This window comes from Nomascus leucogenys, chromosome 16 (genome assembly GCF_006542625.1).
Source record: "Nomascus leucogenys isolate Asia chromosome 16, Asia_NLE_v1, whole genome shotgun sequence".
In the NCBI taxonomy this organism is placed as follows: Eukaryota; Metazoa; Chordata; class Mammalia; order Primates; family Hylobatidae; genus Nomascus; species Nomascus leucogenys.
Window position 1 is genome coordinate 20,744,129 of NC_044396.1, and position 20,699 is coordinate 20,764,827.

The window sequence follows — 20,699 nt, forward strand, 5'->3', positions numbered from 1 at the left end:
AAATGATACATTTAAGGTATACATATGCACATCACTGTATATAAATTTTACCTTAAAAAATAAAGTGTCAAACAAATATTGAATCCTAGATACACTCTGAAGTGTTTAGGGGTGAAATGTCCTGATGCTATAATATGTCAATTAAATGGAAGCTTATGCAAATATAGTGCAGAAAAAAAACTAGAGAAAAAAAATTAGTGTTCACAAGATGACAGCAAATATTGTTTGACTCTTTGTTTTGAACATTTTATTATATGAGAGACTATTCTAAACATATTATAAACTTATGAGTCAGGCACTATGATTGTTTCAACTTTACAACTGAGGAAACTGAAAGCAGGGAAAAATTAAACATCCTTCCCAAGCTTGATGAGCTAGTAGTGGTAGAGCCAGTATTTGAAGACACCCAGTGGCAGTTCCACATGACTATACTAGTCTTTGTAATTTGACATAGAATTCTTTCTTCCCCTCCCCTCCCCTCTCTGTCTCATTCTTGAAATATATTGCTTAGAGGTAGTGTTTCAATTATGATGAAGTAAGACTATAATGTGTTATTTAGCATGTGACATTTTCAGTTAAAAAATATATTACAAAATAATATATGTTCATTTAAAAAGTTTAAAATAAAAGTAAATATATGTCTGCCTATGAATACGTGTTTATGATATGAACATTTTAATACAAAAACAAGTCTAGAAAGAGATTTGGTAGTATTAGTTACGTGTTCATAAGAGAATGACTTATGTGGCACCTCCCCTACTCTCTCTTCCTTCAGCTCTCAGCCATATGAAGCGCTGGCTCCCATTTTGCCTTCTGCCATGAATGTAAGTTTCCTGAGACTTTAAAAACAAGTCTCTTTTTAAATAGACTTATAAAAAAAGACATTGTTAATTACTGAGCAAAATAATAGTGCTTGATTAGAACTGTAAGTATACCTTTCACTAGATATTCTCCATAAAATAAAAGTTAATGTTTTCAGATCTTAATGACAAATGGGTTGACTGGCTATTCCTAAATAAATGACTCCTTAAGAAGCAACCTCTTAATCTAGATTTCTGAAATCTAGAAACAGCTATTCCTGTTATTCATATATACCAAACATGCCATGAAGAGTAAATATCACGTACCAAGCATGAAATATTTGTCATGCACTGTGCTAGGTGTTCTAACAGTAATTATTCCAATAACCCAGAAAACCATACATTGTTAGTGCATATTTCAGATGAAGAAACCAAGGCTCAGAATGATAAAATAACTTGTCAAAAGTTACAAAGTACATTAATTTCTGGAAGTTTTCAAATGTGTTCTAACATCTGAAGGACACACACACACATACAAACATACACATATGAGTGCTCTGTGTGTGTGCTGTATGTGCATATTTAAGTAGTTATGTATATATATAAAACGTATATATAAATATATACGTACAAATGTATGTTAGTTTTATAGATCTTATAAACAACCTCAATGAGTATTAAAAGAATTCTTACCATTAGATATGGTTTGGATCTGTGTCCCTGCCCAAATCTCCTGTCGAATTGTAATCCCCAATGTTGGAGATGAGGCCTTGGTGGGAGGTGATTAGATCATGGGGGTGAATCATTCATGAATGGTTTAGCATCATCCTCTCAATGCTGTTCTAGTGATAGATTTCTCATGAAATCCCATTGTTTAAAAGTATGTCGCACCTCCCTCTTCTCTCTGTTCCTCCTGCTCTCAGCTATATAAAGTCTTGACTCCCATTTTGCCTTCTGCCATGATTGTTAGTTTCCTGAGGCCTCCCCAGAAGTTAAGCAGATGCCAACATCATGGCTCCTATACAGACTGTGGTACCATGAGGCAATTAAACCTCTTTTCTTTATAAATTACCCAGTCTCAGGTATTCCTTTACAGCAGTGTGAAAACGGACTAATACATTATTTGCAAGAGAGTTCAGAAATTGACCCTCAATTATTTCCTTAAATTAATATAGTTGGCATATTCATAAATCTATCAAAATTATTTGAGAAGAAACTTGAAAATAAAAGTTTTTTTTAAATTTCAGACATATATGCAGAGTGAGATGAAATTTTAGGTGACCTCTGTATAGATGTACTAGGGGAGAATAAAAAAGGAAAAGGATCCTTATTCAAGCAAAAAATTTAACATTGTAAATGGAGTTAAAATGAAGAGTCCAGAGAAAAGTATAAAATTTAGCTGAAACTGAATTTACAAAAGCTTCTCAAAATAGAATTCAAAGAATATTTGACATAATCCCAAAATTTATAGACAAATTATTTAAATACTATAAAAATTGTCTAAAAAGATTACTATCTAGTTAAGCTCTCAAAGAACAATTAAAATATTACTAACAGAGTACAAAGTGGTGTTAAATGTATGAATTGTGAGGAAAGAGACATTTGCTAATAATGCAAGATAAATATAAGCATTTGAAATTTTTAACCTGTGAAAAGAAACAAATAGCATGGATTCCTTATTCAAATATTCAAAATACATAAAACGATTTCATGTATTTAAAAAAAATACAAACATTTAAGAAAAATCAGACAATAAGGAAACAATACTGATTTCCAGCCCATTAAATAATGATTCCCAGACTTTGCAAAAGTAGTTTACCAAAATCAAGTTGGTTAGGAATGAGTTTCATAAAAGTATTTATATACCTAGTTTCTATTACATGAAAAATCAAAGAACTATTCTCATAAGGACTTGAGAAACCCCTAATGCAGGACCCCATATTTGAAAATAGCTCTTAACTATACTTCTATTAATGAACAAAAGGCATTAAAAAGAATTAAAAATACTAGTTAGAGAAAGCTTAATCATTTTGATAGTGACTTTTTGAAAGGTTAAAGGCCAATTACAAAGTTTGATTAAAGCAAACATGATTGTGAATCTTGCTAAAGATTTCCCACTCTCTGGTACAAAGACCTTCAGCTGAAATCAGCCATTCTAGAAAGACTTTAAAGTTTCAAGGAACCATAATTGGATGAACAAGGTCATATTGTCAGTGGTGAATCCCTCCTTGCCCTATAAAATTCAGTTTAAATGTTATCTATCTACCAGGGAAGCCTTTTCTGACCTCAGCCCTGCCCCCATCCAGCCTAATTAACAGGCCTCCTGTGGGATCTTTCTTCACAGAATTTTTGCCTTGACACTCTGTTTTCAGTCTCTGCCAGTAGACTGTAACCTCTTGAGAGAAGAAACTGACTGCTCTCTTTATCTCCAGCTCATATCACACAGCCTAGATAATTTTAGGCATTTAGCAAAAACACTCGTCGAATAAATGAAAGCTTAATTAATGATCCCCTATAATATTTCTCTTCAAAGAATTTTATAAAATATTTGAAGATCAACTCTTTTTTTTTTTCCTTAGAATTCTGTCTATTGAGGAATGAGATAAAACTCTATGATGGTCAATTTTCTTCTTAGGCTCTTAGATGGAAGCCTAGGAAAAATATAAGAAAGTTATATAAATTTTAAGCCAGATGGATTAATTTATGGAATTTCTTTATAAGGTCTAAATAATTGCAGAGATAAGATAACAAAGCCATAAAACGGCCTTTTCATAGCTTTTATTATATTAAAGAATCTTTGGAAATGGGATTATTTTGCATAGGTCCAATTTTTCCTCTTCTAAGGTACCAGGAATAGTTATTTTAAGACATGAGTCTAATAACCTTGCTTAGAATAATGCAATAACTTGTAGAAGACAATATGCAAATAAAACTAGATATTTATTTCTAGATTAAAAAAGCAAATATGTAAATATTATACAGCTATCTGGAAGGGATGTAAATAAATTTATTTCATTTTATTTTGAGCTCAGAGCTTCTATTGAAATAGCCTTCAAATATTGATACTCTCTGTTCCAAAATAAAAATAAATACTCTTCTGGTACTGTGAAAATTACAAAGTATATAATTATAAGAGGCATTACAAGGCAAACATCCATAAATGAGTACATAAAATGATATGAAGGTCTGAAGAAGAAATAAATTGTGTCTGATGGGAAATATATGGAATGACTTTATGAAAAGAAGCATTTATGATGAATCTTAAATGTAGATACGACTTTGATTGACAGATATGGAAGGAAAAATATTTGTATAGTAGGAAATCAAATGAACAAGACCAGAAGCAGATAACATGGAGTACTTGATGGTCTTCAATCAAGCTAGGAAGGTTGATAAAGAACAGTGAATTACCCTGTTTGTCAGAAGCACAGTACAGGAAAAAGTATTTTAAAGAATTCACTTAAAAGCAGGTTAGGACATACTTAGGAGAGCACTGGAAATTGGAATTATGTTTTAAATAACAAATTACAGAATGTTCAATTAGAATAAAAGTAATGCTAATTTTTAAAATGAGGTATGACTGGTTCAAAATGGCTGACTAGAAGCATCTCATAGACAACTTATCCACTTATAAGAACCAAAATACTACACGAGAAAACCATACCTCAAATCGATTATCCAAGAGAGAACACTGGAGTTTAACAGAACAGTGACAAGAAACACCAAAAATAAGGATGGAGAAAGAAAAGGGGCAGCCTGCTTGGCCAGGACAGCCAGAGCCAGGAATGACTCTCGAGTATGGGGAGAGGGTGATTTTCAACATTTAAATTACCAAAGCCTTAAAATTTAGAATGCAGCAATAGTGGCATTCTCATGTAACACTGGGATGATACATTTCTGATCATTTGTAGACGACTATCAAGAGATATTAAAATATACCCACGTTTTGATTCATTACTTTTAACTTTAGAAATCTGTCATAAACAAATAATCTGAAATACAAGTAAAAGTTACTGTAAGTATATATTCAGGACCACAATATTCATGATAGGAAAATACGTACAACCTTTTTAAAAAGATTGATCAAGTATAACGTATCTGTATGACAAAAATATGCAGTTATTCAAGAGTGGTATTTGCAGAAATATTAGCAGTTCAATTATGTGAATGTTGAGCTGAGGTAAGGGCTAAAAACCTATGAATTTGAAAATCAGAAGCATATACATTAAAGTTGAATCACAGCAATGAATTAAAGCTCTTATCAAAAAAATGGAAAAAAAAAAAAAAACTTGGACAGTTACGGGGGGTTCCAGGAGAACTCTTGTAAGGGACAGAAAGAGAGTGAAGTTGCAGAGACAATGAATCAAATAGTTCATAAAGGACCTTTGTCAGATGCTGGTCTTCTTCTGCGTTTGTTCTCCCTAAAAGGATATCACTAAATTATCCTGGCTTGAGGTGACTGGTCAGAGGACTATTGGTAAGGCAAACTATGAACATTGCAAACTTTTAAAATCGATCCTCTCAATGAAGCCAATTACAGAGGGAATAAACACAGAAATCAAAAATTGAGAATGCATCATATTCATAGCATTAAGTTACTTTCAAAATAGTTAAATATTATTGGAGATTGCATAAAGGAAGAATTTATAATTTTATAATACACAAATGATTGTAACAACCTATTAATTATTAATCCTTTAAAAAATCACTAAAACATTTTCAAAAACGTTATTTTGCTTAACTTTAAAAGTTTATTCCCAAAGTTTATAGGAATTTATGATAATTAAACCTTTTTATTGCCTATTGTTTTTTAGTATAATAAAATGAATTTTTTAGACTTGTAAAATATATGAACTAGTGAATGGACATCTATTAAGATACTAGTCAAAATATTAAAAAATATGTGAAGGGTACCCAAAATATAGTTAACTCTTGTTATTCCTTTAAGTGATTGTATAAGCATGTGACTATTTTAACATTGTTTGGTTCAAAACTAATGTAGATATGCCTGATTCCAAACAGTAAGCATGAACAATAAATATTGAACAATTTAGAAACTGTTTCTTATTTAATATAATTATGAATTTCAGTTGTTCATGACTTGTCCTTCCAACTGTTCAGCTAAGCTCCAAGTCTGTATTTAGTATTTTATCACTTGCTGATCATCACTGTGTACTTAGAGTTACTATAGGAGTTCTCTGGCTATATATATGCATATATATTCTGGCTATATATACATATATATGGTCTTTAGACATCCTGTCACTAGGATGTATTCATTGATTTGTGGTTAAGTTGAAGGTATAATTTGTCTTGAAGGGTATTTAAGTATTTCAAGACCACACTGTTATCAGTAAGACTTTACACATCTCTGTGTAATCACGTCCACATGTAGAGGACCTATGTGCTGATGAGTCTGTTTTCATTTATGTCCCACATTTTCTTCAAGTTCAGTCACATTCATCCTTACCTTTTATAATACTTATTACAATAAGTATTTTGTAGTTTTCAAGTTATTCTTCCAAGATTTGAAGTACTTACTGAATTTGTGTTTTTATAGTTGAAGTAATGAAAATGCTTTTTGATTTATATTTAGATATTTAAGACAGTTATCAAATGACACATGTACGTCTAAGTCTCGTGTACCAATTTGAAGTCAGATTTAAAAATATATACAGATTGTTTTTTTTTATAGTTTCTTCAAATATTTTACGTTTACATTAAAAATTTCCAGAGAAGGAAAACAGTTTCTTATTATGCATAACAATACATATTAAAATCAAAGTCTTTGACTTTTTTCAGTGAAGGATTTCATTTGTTATCTAAAAGGATTTATTTTACGAGTGCACAAAAATATAGATAATATTGTTTAAAAAGTTAATGAAATATAATGAAGATAAACATAGGAAAAACTGATGAAGGCAAGAATAATATGAAATTACAAAACATATTCTGTGAAATTCTATATATTTGCAAGGAGGTAACACTGGATACAAGGACAATTTTAGCTCCATTTTCCTTATTTTTAAAACATTTCAATCTTTTAAAATTTATATCAAAACAATATCATATATATTTAAAATCAAATAGTTTTTAAAGGCTTTCTAACAGCCAACATACAAGAGGAAATATGATCAGTTACAGGATTTAGTAACTATAAACAGTCTTAATAACATTGAATATATTTCTCCCAAAAGTTTACACTTTAGTATAAACATAACTAAGATTTCACAAAAGTAATTAATGGAATACCCTTTACCAGGCATAATAGACTTTTCTAAGAATTTAAAAATCACTTTTACATGGGAAGGCCAAAAGAATGGCACTGTGATATGTGGCCATAGAATTCAGCATTATAATTGAATGATAATCATTAGTTTATCTGGAAGAATGCATGAACTACATCTATTTCAGATTATCATCTAGCAATAAATATTTTGTTCCTGAATGCACTTTAGATCAGTACTGTGTATTAAAGGTTACATTGTTGGAAATTACCTCCAATGCTAGTTAATGCATAGATTCACCTATCAACTATTTTTTGAGTAACTATTATGTCTAACCACTTTAGATTAAGTTATGTTTCAGATCAAGAGCATGGGTGTGTTAGAGTCAGCCCTGCTCAGAGTGGGGAGGAGCAAATAGCTTTGGGATACTGAAGAAGCCCCCACATGTCTGAAAAAAGTATTATGGTTCTTACACCTATAGGTATTTGGGTGGAAGAGCTAAGAATTTTTTTACCTCTAAAAATAAATGGAAGCACCTACAACACCAAAAGAAGGTGTTTTTTCTGACTCCAAGTTATATACCATCAAGCTTTTAAAATTTGCTACGAAACGCCCTTCTACTAAAACAAACAAAAATCTCAGAAAGGTCTGTTAAAATTTGTTTAAATATGAATTCTTAAGAAATATAAAGTCCAGGTGGTTTCTCCACTTTTTACTGATTTTAAAATACATCCCTGGATAACCAGATGAACTGGCTTTTCAAGATTTCTAGTATAATCCAGTCAATCTTGAGAAGAATCTACAAAAACAATAATATGAGCTTTAGAATTGGTTTCTTCATTCTTTCTGATAATATCATGAATAGTTGACTTTTAAAGTCAAACTTTTTTTCTCTCCAGTGAAAGTTATTTTAACTTACTTCAGACATTAACATTTAACAGTCCCTGTGGCTATTAAAAAAATAAAATAAAAAAATCTACCTTAAAATACACCAGTAATTTTTATGCAATCTTATTTCTTCCATGTTTGTTGTCTAGATTAGATTTTGATTGAAGTATATAATGACTCACAATATTTTTCTGAAATCATCACTGCAATTCTAATATTAAGTCATACCACATTTTAATCCTAAATGTATCGATTTTACTAAATCTCCAATTTCATGGGGATAAAACTGTATCCCCTTATGGGTACAAAACTGAGTGACAATTTGATTCATTTTCCCATAAAATACAAGATTTTTTAGCCAATACATCTTATTAGTAGTTTATTTTACATCTTCTTTTGACTTTTGGTCTATTTATAATGTGCCATATAATCACATTTTTCAATGCTCTATTTTAAGTTTTAAAATAAACACATATTTATTCTTTTCCTTTGCCATTAAAAAATCATCTTAACTCTCTTATTGGTGTCACTTTCATAAAAAAGAGTATATTTTGCAGACATTTAAAAGATTAAAATTTACATTGAACATTAAATTCAGGCCAGTGCCATAAAAAGGACATATTACATCAAGAGCCATTCTCCTGATAACAGATAACAGGGAGAGAATTAGCATCACCATGCAAGGCTGTTCTCACACTAGAAAAGATCATAAAAGCAATGGCACTGATTTCTATAAGCCAGTATTTCAGCAAAGATATTTTAGATTACCCACCAAAACCTGTATCAATTAATGTCACATATTATTCTAGTGAAGGCTCTTTGATGAACCTAGATACTGTAGTTTAATTTTATTCATGGAAAAATGTAATTCATGGAAAAGGGTAAAATAAAGCTAAAGGTTGGCTTCAGAAGACCCAGACTCAAAAGGCTTGGTTCTACCCTTCACTGGTGTGGAACTAGTAAGATTTTGAAACTCAGAGTCCTCAAACATAAGAAAGGGACAGTGAGCGCTATCCTTCACAGCTGAGAGGACTGTCTATCAAAGGATTAATGGTAGTAAAAGGAATGTACACATCATAAAATACTGTTACTCTAATATAAGAGATTATAGAAAATCTATAAGAAATAAATTTCTTTCTCATATGACAGGATTCCACACAGTATGTTATGCAAAGGTGCTTTCTGAGGGGAGTGGGAAAACACAGGTAAATCATATTTCTGAAGTTGTTTAGTGTACATGTATGATATATTCAATGTATGGTTTTACCATGTTAGCCAGGATGGTCTCGATCTCCTGACCTCGTGATCCGCCCACCTTATGCATCAACAATAATATCCCTTACCCCATGTCCCAAAGGTGGCAACCACTGTTACTTGATGTCCAAATGAATTGGCCTATTCTGGAGATTTCATATAAAAGCAATCATAAACGTGGCCTTTTGTGACTGGCTTCTTTTATTTATCATAATGGTTTCAAGGTCTATACAAGTTGTGGCATGTATCAGTACTTCATCACTTTTTTCACCAAAATTTTTTCTATTATAATGATATGCATGTATTTTTTAAAAGTTCCTTCACTCATTGATGTAAATTTGGTCTTTTTCCACATTCTGGCTACTGTGAATACTACTACTATAAACATTCGTACATAAGTTTTGCATTAATGTATATTTTCATTTCTTAGATGTGTATTTAGGAGTGGAATTCGGGGGTGATATGGTTTAATTGTGTCCTCACCCAAATCTCATCTTGAATTGTAGCTCCCATAATTCCCAAATGTTGTGGGAGGGACCTGGTGGGAGATCACTGAATCATGGGGGTAGTTTCCCCCATACTGTTCTTGTGGTAGTAAGTCTCACAAGAGCTGATGGTTTTAGAAGGGCATTCCATTTTTGCTTGGCTCTCATTCTCTGTTGCCTGCTGCCACGTATGATGTGTCTTGCTTCAACTTTGCCGTCTGCCATGATTGTGAGGCCTCCCTAGTCACATGGAACCGTAAGTTTATTAAATCTCTTTCTTTTATAAATTACCCAGTCTCAGACATGTCTTTATTAGCAGCTTGAGAACAAACTAATAAAGTAAATTGATACTGGTAGAGTGGGGTGCTGCTGTAAAGATACCCGAAAATGTGGAAACGATTTTGAAACTGGGTAACAGGCAGAGGTTGGAACAGTTGGGAGGTCTCAGAAGAAGGCAGGAAAATGTGGAAAAGTTTGGAACTTCTTAGAGACTAGTTGAATGGCTTTGACCAAAATGCTGAGAGTGATATGGACAATAAAATCCAGGCTAAGGTGGTCTCAGATGGAGATAAAGAACTTCTTGGGAACTGGAGAAAAGGTGACTCTTGCTGTGTTTTAGCAGAGACTGGCGGCATTTTGCCCCTTCCCTAGAGGATTGTGGAACTTTGAGCTTGAGGAAGATGATTTAGGGTATCAGCAAAGCATTCAAGAGGTGACCTGGGTGCTGTTAAAAGCATTCAGTTTTAAAAGGAAAACAGGGCATAACAATTCAAAAAATTTGCAGCCTGATGATGTGATAGAAAAGAACAACTGCAGACACTCAACACTAGCCCATGAAAGTAGCTGGGATGGAGGCTGTATCCTGCAAAGCCACAGGGGTGGAGCTGCCCTAGATATGGGAACCCACCTCTTGTATCAGTGTGACCTGGATGTGAGACACGGAGTTAAAGGATATCATTTTGAAGCTTTAAGATTTGACTGCTCAGCTGCATTTTGGACTTGCATGGGGCCTTTAGCCCCTTGGATTTGGCCAATTTCTCCCATTTGGAACAGCTGTATTTGCCTAATGCCTGTACCGATTGTATCTAGGAAGTAAGAAATTTGCTTTTGATTTTACAGGCTCACAGGTGGATGGGACTTGCCTTGTCTCAGACGAGACTTTGGACTGTGGACTTTTGCATTAATGCTGAAATGAGTTAAGACTTTGGGAGATTGTTGGGAAGACATGATTGATTTTGAAAAGTGAGGACATGAGATCTGGGAGGGGCCAGGAGTGAAACGGTATGGTTTGGCTGTGTCCCTACCTAAATTGTATCTTGAATTGTAGCTCCCATAATTCCCACGTGTTGTTGGAGGGACCCAGTGAGATATAATTGAATCATGGGGTGGTTTCTCCCATACTGTTTTCATGGTAGTGAATAAGTCTCATGAGATCTGATGGTTTCATAAAGGGTTTCTCCTTTCACTTGGCTCTCATTCTCTCTTGTCTGCCACCATGTAAGACGTGTCTTGCTTCCCCTTCACTCTCCACCATGATTTTGAGGCTTCCCCAACCAGGTGGAACTGTGAGTCCATTAAACTTCTTTCCTTTATAAATTATCCAGTCTCAGGTATGTCTTTATTAGCAGTGTGAGAACAGACTAATACATGGGGCAAATGTAACATTATGGTTAATATTTGAGGAACTGCCAAACTGTTTTACAAAGTGGCTTCATCTTACAATCCCAAGAGAAATGTATGAGTTCCAACTTCTCTACATCCATACCAACGCTTAATACTTTGTTTTATATTTTAATCATGTTAGTGGGGATGGAGTAGTATGCCATTGTGGTTTTTATTTGGAATTGCTTAATGACAATAATGTTGGACATTTTTATGTGCTTACTGGCTATTTTTATATCTTCTCTGAAAATGTATCTATTCAGCTAATATACTCATTTTTGAAATTGGGTTGTCTTCTTGTTATTGAGGTTTCCAAGTACTTCATAATCTGGACATGAGACCCTTATTAGATATATGATTTGCAAGTACTGTGTTCCATTTCAAGGGCTGCATTTTTGCCTTATTGATTCTATTATTTGAAGCTCAATATATTTTAATTTTTATAAGGTCCAAATTATTCAATTTTTTCTTTGTCTCTTGTACTGTCAGTGTTATGTGTAAAAACACATGGCTTAACCGGTGATTATGAAGATTCTTAAGTTTTTCTTCTACAAGTTTTATAGTTTTAATTATTAGCTTTATATCTTTGATTCGTGTTTGGTAACTTTTTGTGTATGGTGTAAATTAGGGGTCTACCTTCATTATTTAGCATCTTGATATTTAGTTCTCCAAGCATAATTTGTTGAAAAGGGTTTTCTTTCCACCACTGAATTGTCTTGGCAACCTTGTCTAAAACCAATAGACCGTCAAGTTAAAACATTATTTCTGGACTCAATCTGTTCCATTGATCTATGTCTCTATATATTTCTGCCAATATCACACTGTTTTGTTACTATAGGTTTCTAGTAAGTTTTGAAATAGAGAAGTATGAGTCCTTCAACTTTATCATTTGTTTTCAATAAATTATGGCTGTTTTGCATCTCCTAAATTTCTATATGAATTTTAGGATCAGTTTATTAACTTCTGCAAAAAAAGACAATTGGTATTTCTATTAGGGATTGAGTTGAATCTGTAGATCAATATAAATAGTATTGCTATCTTATCAATATTATGTAGATCTATGAACATTGAATTACTTTCTATTTATTTATTTAATTTCTTTCAACAATGTTTTATAGTTTTTAATGTACAAGTCTTACACTTCATTTGTAGAATTTATTCCTAAGCAGGTTATATTTTTGATGTTATTGGCAAATTGAATTGAATTTCTTAATTTCATTTTTATAAATTAATTTTTATTCTTAACTGTTCATTGCTTGTGCTCTAAATTCTCCTTTAAGTACTTGATAGACTTCACTATGAATCAATGTGGGTCAGGGATTTTCTTTGTGAGAATATTTTAAATTACCAATTTAACACATTAATTTATTTTAGTTATCCTTCTTCAAGTTATCCTTCTTTTGAGTCAATTATGATAGTTTGTATCTGAACTTGTTCATTTTATCTAAGTTATATGAGTTTCTATAATACAACATGTGTTAGGTCATTCATGCATTGCTATAAAGAAACACATGAGACTGGGTCATTTATAAAGAAAAGAGGTTTAGTAGGCTCATGGCTCTGCAGGCTGCATGAGCATGGCGGGTGCTGGTATCTGCTCAGCTTCTGGGGAAGCCTCAAGGAGCTTTTACTCATAGTAGAAGGTAAAATGGAAGCAGATGCATCACATGGAGAGAGAAAGAGCAGGAGAGAGAATAAGGGGAGGTGCCATACACATTTAAACAACCAGATCTTGTGAGAACTCACTCACTATCATGAGGACAGTACCAAGTCACAAGGGACCCACCCCCAAGAACCCTGCACCAGGCCACATCTCCAACACTAGGGATTATATCTCAACATGAGATTTGGAGGGGATATCCAAATTATATCATTCTGCCCCTGGCCCCCAAATCTCATATCCTTCTCACATTCCAAAATACAATTATCCCATCTCAATAGTCCCCAAAAGTCTTAACTTGCTCCAGCATTAACTCAAAAGCCCCAAGTCCAAGGTCTTACCTGAGTTTGAATCCATGTTCCTCCCACATCTATGAGCCTATAAAATCAAAACATACAATTTACTTCCAAGATACAATGGGGAAACAGGCACTGGAAAAACATTCCCATTCCAAAAGGGATAAATTGACCAAAAGAAAGAGGCTATAGGCCTCAGGCAAATCTGAAGCCCAGCAAGGCTTAAGCCTTAAAGCTCAAAATTAACTTCCTTTGACCTGTGTCCCAAATCTGGAGCACACTGTTACAAGTGGTGGGCTCCCAAGGCCTTGAATAGCTCTGCCCCCGTGTCTCTGCAGGGTATGGCCCCTGAGGTTACTCTCAGGGGTAGGAGTTGAGTAGCTGCAGCTTTTCCAGGTGCAGAGTGCAAGCTGCCAGTGGATCTACCATGCTGGGGTCTGGAGGACAGTGGTGCCCTTCCCACAGGTCCAACTAGGTGGTGCCTTAGTGGGGGCTCTGTGTAGGACCTTCAATCCCACATTTCCGTTTTGCATAACCCTAGTAGAGGTTCTCTGTGAGGGCTCCACTCCTGTAGCAGGCTTCTGCCTGGGCATCCAGGTTTTCTCATACACCCAATGAAATCTTGGCAGAGGCTACCAAGCCTTCCTCACTGTTGCAGTCTACATGCCCACAGGCTTAACACTACATGGAAACCACCAAAGCTTATGGCTTGTACCCTCCAGAGGGGCATCCCAAGCTATATATGGGCCCCTTTGTGCTGCAGCTGGAGTGGCTGGCATGTAGGGAGCAGCATCCTGAGGCTATGCAGGGCAGCAGGGTTCTGTGCCAGGCCCACAAAACCATTGTTTCATCCTTAGCCTCTGGGCCTATGATAGGAGTGTCTACCTTGGAGAGATCTAAAATGCCTTTGAAGCCTTTTTCCCACTGTCTTAGCTATCAGCACCTAGCTCTTTTTTAGTCAAGCAAATATTTCTAACAAGTGGTTGCTCCACAGCCTTCTTGGATTCTTCCACCCAGAAAAGCTTTTTTGTTGTTGTTGTTGCTGTTATATGGGTAGGCTGCAAATTTTCCAAACTCTTACGCTCTGCTTTCCCTTTAAAGAGAATTTCCAACTTTAAGTCATTTCTTTGCTCCCTTATCTGAACATAGGATGTTAGAAATAGCCAGGCCATATCTTGATCACTTTGTTGCTTAGAAATTTCTTCTACAGATACTGTAAGTCATCCCTCATAAATTCAAACACCATTTATCTCCAACACCATTTATTAAAGAGACTGTCCTTTCTCTGTTGAGTGTTTTTAGCGCCTTGTCAAAAATCAAGTAAAGTGGGAAGAGTGCCTTATAAAACCATGAGATCCCATGAGAACTCACTCAGTATCATGAGAACTGCATGGGGGTGACTGCCCTCATGATTTAGTTACCTCCACCTGGTTTCTCCCTGAACACATGGAGATTTGGGGGGATTATGGGCAATACAATTCAAGATAAGATTTGGGTGGGACACAAAGCCTTAGCATATCAACACATCTGTTTTTATGCCATTGCCTTGTGTTTTTATTATAATCACTTTTCAGTGTATTTTGAAATAGAGAGTGTGATGCCTCTAGCTTTTTTCTTTTTGCTCAAAATTGCTTTGGCCATTTGGGTTCTTTTGTGGTTCCATATGAATTTAAGAATTGTTTTTTCTATTTCTGTGAAAAATGTCATGGAATTCTGATAGGGAATGTACTGAATCTATAGATCACTTTGACTAGTATGAGCATTTTAACAATATTAATTTTTTCAACCCATGAGCATAGAAAGCACAGCTTTCTTTTTATTACTATTTTTCTCAATTTCTTTTATCAATATTTTCTAGTTTACAGATTACAGTTTGCAGGTCTTTCACTTCCTTCATTAGATTTACACCTAAGTAATTTTTTATTGTTATTGGTAAATGGAATTGTTTGCTTATTTTTCTTTTTGAATATTTTATTAGTAGAGGAACACTACTAATTTTTGTAGGTTGATTTTGTATCCTGCAATTTTACTGAATTCATTTATCTTGTCTGCTTTTAGTGTCAGGGTAATGCTGGCCTCATAAAATTAGTCTGGGAGTATACCCTCCTATTCAATTTTTGGAAGAGTGTCAGAATAATTGATATTAATTCTTTTTAAAATATTTGGTAAAATTCAGCAGTGAAGCCTTCCTTTCCTGGGTTTCTCTTGGGTCTCCTTTTTTTCTTGATCAGTCTACATAAAGACCAGATTTATATTAAATCTCAGCTAAAGATTTTATTTCTTCTGTTATAAATTATTTGAATTATGGTTAATTTATGTCTAGAAAAGATGCCCACTACATATTTCATGAGATTTTGCTACCATATTTTTAGTTGTTAAATAAAATATAAACCACAACAGAAAATAAAATCTATGCAGGTTAAAGAAATGTTAGAACTTTAGTAATATACAAATATTTTCAGCATTAAAAGTAAATATAAAATTTAATGAAAATGAGGAATTATGGAGTTTTTGAGATACAATTTCATAAAAGTGGGTTACAGAATGAAATAAAATGAAAGAAATAGAAGAGAAATAATACTGTAAGACAAAGGACTACACAAAGACAACAGTAAAGGTGACATAGATATAAAAGAGAAAAACATTATTTTATAGAAATTGGTTTTAATATTAACATAAAGCTAGATAATAAAAGTTTGATCTGGGATATTGTTACAGGTTAGTAACTAAATGGGCAATTCTTTTATTCATGAGTTTTAGGTTATCAATCATAAAAATGTTCCTTGTTCAGGCCATAAAAATGTGATCTAATGAAAAATTCTCCCACTTCAGTAAACTATATCTACACACACATGTATATAGAGAGATGACTATAAATAAGATATATTACATATAGTAATTTTAATATAAGTACTCATATATAGTAATAGTAATATAGTCAGTAAATAATATAATAATAATCATATTTTTGTAGCATTTTAACTTAGACACACATAATGTGTTTTATTCACTACTTAGAAATATAATATTGTTTTCCTATTACTGTTTGATTGTTTATAAAACCTGAATGAGCAAGAGGCTTAGTGAATAATGGTAAGTTTAGGAAGCTTTCTTAAATAATGAGGCTTTAAGAACTAGCGGCCAGAAAAGAGACCAGAAGGTACAAACAGCTGTGTGGAATTGCACCAGAGAAATGGAAGCCCCAGCAGCAGATTGAAAGTCAGCAGGCTGGTGATGAGGAGCTACTGGAGGGAACAGTTTAAATAACAGCAGAGGGAGGGAAATGCATACATGAATAAAGAAAAAGGAGAGACACAGACACCTAGTTGGGTCTTTTTGTTAAATTAGATGAACAAAGAAATCTACAAAGGTCAGATATTTAATGAGTTGACTTCTTTGGTAGTGAAACAGATCTGAGCTGTCGGAACTAAATGCTTTAAAAACTTGAGAGGGATTTTGACACAGGTAGGTGTAAACACAGAGACTCCTAATTTTTAAGTGTTGAAAGTACACCCTATTGAAATACAAGTTGGAATGCCTGACACTTGTGAAAGATTGAAAATTTATATTTTAATCATCAATCACCTGAGTTAAGGTGCCATCAGAATTAAATATTTCTAATTTTAATTTTAGAAAATGTTTGAAAAAAATAAATGTATAATTATAAATATTAACATAAAGACTTATTGTGAGAGAATAAAACCAACTCAAATATATGTACAAGAAAGAGTTAATTTTAGCCCTTTATCACCCCTCAATTTCACTCCCCTCCACTAAGGCAACAATTTTTAAAAATATGTATTTTTGGAATATCCTCCTGGACTCACTTGTATAGTTTAAAAACATATATGTTTATGTGTGTGTGTGTGTGTGTGTGTGTGTATATGTGTATAAATTTAGATTTTTTCATAAATGTGTTAATATAATTTGCAATTATTCTATTTACTGTCTTTAATGTTTCTATATCAATGTATATATAAATCTAGCTCATTCTTTTTAATCACTGTCTAGAATTCTATAGAATAGATATATCAAAATATGTGTAGCCAATCTTCTATTCAAGGACATTTAGGTTGTTCCCATATTTTTTACCATTACAAATATGTTTTCTGTGATTTACAAAACAAATTAATTTTTAATTACTATCCTCAATCTAATGGCAAAGCAATGTTGAATGTTTGTCCTTTATTCCCTTTCAAAATTATTTTATCCCCTTTAAAATTCCTTTGATTTATTTTTCATTGCTTGACAGCAGATTAAATGGAACTAATTATGAGAGAAGACCATTGAGGGAAAACTCTGGAAATATGTAAATTTTTTCAGTAGACACATGTTCTTTAAAATTCCAGTTAAGTTTTAAATGTCATGATCTTGATAAACCAGTTTGTACTAACAGTGACATACACAGAGAACAAGTTTAGAATTAGGCTGAAGTGTGTTTGAAACTCGATTCTAAGCAAGAATGCTCTGTGTGATATTTGTGTTGTGCCTCAGGCGTCCTTATCTGTGGAGAATAATAATAGCAATATCTTCCTTGTTTTTCTGAGGAACAAAAAGGGATGCTTCTGACACAAAGAATGTATTAAATTATATGCCTACCCCCATAATTAAAATATAACAAGTCTATTAATATATCCACTAAATCCTTCATGAAAGGACCAAAAACTAAAATTGGGAAATGAAAATCTATCTAGAGAGGCTTTTTTCCCTATATCTGGGTTTGTATCTGGCTTAGTCAAATAATCATGTTGACCATCTGCTGTCTTACCTATGAAAATCAACACTATATTGTTACTAAATGTGTATCTCAGATATTGGTTCCACAAGTGTGGTCCCTGCACTGGTGGCATCATCTGAGGTATTATAAATGAAACTGAGGCCTCATCCTATACCTACTGAACCAGAAATTCTGATGTTTAAACTCAACAATATGGGTCTCAATGTGATCACTGGGTAATTCTGAGTCATGCTCCAGGCAGAGAAACACTAGTATATATCTTAAACTCTAAGTACTAAAATGTGAGATGTTATTCATTTCACTACTTATAAACTTACAAATGAAATATATCCAAATAGTACATTTTTACCATGTCAACTGAAATTGTCAAGTGAAATTATAAGCATTATAATGATAAAGAACTCGAAACAGTGGCCTGCATTTTATCTCGCCAAATTTATCCCACATTAGTCTATTACCTGTGCTGCCTTTCAACCAGGTTTCAGAAAAGACAGTCTTACTAAGTGTTTTCAGATGCTTATCATTTAGCTGAGAGGTTAAATCTGGAATTGCTTTCAGGAACTTCCACACAGTTTTGTGTTCATATGGCATCCTGTGAATGGGCCTCAAAAAAAAAAAAATTACAAATTCAGAGACCATGGCATAAATGCAAAGAAACAGATCCTTAATTTTTAAGTTTCCAAATTTGTATTTTCTGTTTAGTTAAGGGTTTTTAAAAAAGAACTCTGATGCTATTCTATTTTTTCTTACTAATCAACTTTAGGATTTGTTACCCTTCCAACATTAAGATGCGCTTTCACAATACTTTAAACTTTAGGAAATTACACAATGCCTTTTTAAATAGAAAATTTCTTTTTAAATAGAAAACTCAGTACTCCTATTGTAAAGTTGCATCTCTTATCAGTAGTTATTATAATAATAATAAAGACCTCTTTTAGATATTAAAAAGATTAACGTTGTTTCCACTGTTTATTCTTAATTTTTTTTTTTTTTTTTTTTTTTTTTTGAGATGGAGTCTCGCTCTCTCACCCAGGCTGGAGTGCAGTGGCGCGATCTCGGCTCACTGCAAGCTCCGCCTCCCGGGTTCACGCCATTCTCCTGCCTCAGCCTCCCGAGTAGCTGGGACTATAAGCGCCCGCCACCACGCCCGGCTAATTTTTTTTGTATTTTTAGTAGAGACGGGGTTTCACAGTGGTCTCGATCTCCTGACCTCGTGATCCACCCACCTTGGCCTCCCAAAGTGCTGGGATTACAAGCGTGAGCCACTAAGCCAGGCCTCTTAATTCTTTTAAGTACTATTAAAGTTAGATCAAATGGAAATATAACACTTAAGGGTATAAATCGTTAAGTGAAAAGATACATATGTACTTTTAAATGAAATATGACTATCATATAATACATGGTATTTATTATTTATTTTTAATCATTAAAACTCTTTAATAAATGTAACACTAAATCAGGATATAAAATTCCTATCAATCTGATGTCTCAAAGGACTAACCTAGCTGTCGTAAATACCATTTCAAAATACTCAGCAGTTGGCTAGGCATGGTGGCTCATGCCTGTAATCCCAGCACTTTGGGAGGCCAAGGCGGGTGGATCACGAGGTCAGGAGATCAAGACTATCCTGGCCAACATGGTGAAACCCTATCTCTACTAAAAATACAAAATACTCAGCAGTTTTCAAGCAAATTTTTAAAATTTCATGTGAAAAATCAATTTAGCATCATCAAGGGAATTTCAGATACCCATACCACACATATGGGTTTGACAGTAATAGTCCCAGTTTAGATATGACATAGTGTTGGCCCATCTGGTATCCGTGTGTATGCATACAGGTTTATGTCTGTGTGTGTTTACTGAATGATATAAATTGTGTTTTTTGTTTTGGGTTGTAGCAAAAATAAGTTTAAAAATACTAGCTTAGTATACAGTCTTGAGAAATACTTTTGAGAAAACTGGCTCCCTACCTAATGTCATTTACAAATTTGTTCTTCAGATGCAATAAGAAATAATTCGTATTAGAAATGGCATGATATCATAACCAAAACCTAAAATATGTGCCATTGACTTAGCAACCAAACAGGAGGTGGCAAGGAAATATTATCACAGGCTGTAAAGATAGAGGTTTTTCTTTTTTTGTTTATTTTAATGGTAATACATTTATTGGTTGCCTCCAATAATTTGTAAGGCAGATCAAGTGCCTAGAAAACTTGCTACTTCATAGAAAGTAGCTGAAAAGAGCCAGAAAGTTATTGCGTTTTGTTTGCTTAGTGCTGCTTGTTTGTAGCAATGTATTATTAACTGATTCAAGCTGATCAGTTTTCAAGTATAAATGAAAGGGAATAGAGAGGCTCTAGAAAAGTGGGACATGGTTATAAAAAGCCCAGTACTTCCTCAACCCATGTAGCAAGAAAAGACTTGAAAGTCTTCTCAGTTAAATAAAGGCGCTTAACCCTATGGCAAAGGTCTGATGAAATAGTTTGGCCTTCCCATCCAAGCCTACTTTTTTAGATGGCCTTAAAGTAGCCTCCATTAAGAAAGAGATGGGCACAAGGAATAAGCACAGAAATACGAAACAACTTAAAAACAATGTCTGCAACATAACCTTGGCTTTGGCTGCTGCCTCATAGAAGATACTGAAAACAAATAGATACAAATTCTGTTATGTTTTTGAAGCATCTGTACC

General features: G+C 33.7%; 1 protein-coding gene across 1 annotated transcript in view; it reads right to left on the reverse strand.

Moving 5' to 3' along the window:
• CNBD1 (cyclic nucleotide binding domain containing 1) overlaps positions 1–20,699 on the reverse strand; it is a 511,334-nt gene that overhangs the window by 145,626 nt on the left and 345,009 nt on the right. Inside the window, exon 5 of the mRNA XM_003268271.3 lies at positions 18,469–18,614. Within this exon, the coding sequence (XP_003268319.1) occupies positions 18,469–18,614 (146 nt within the window). The remainder of the gene's footprint in view (positions 1–18,468; positions 18,615–20,699) is intronic.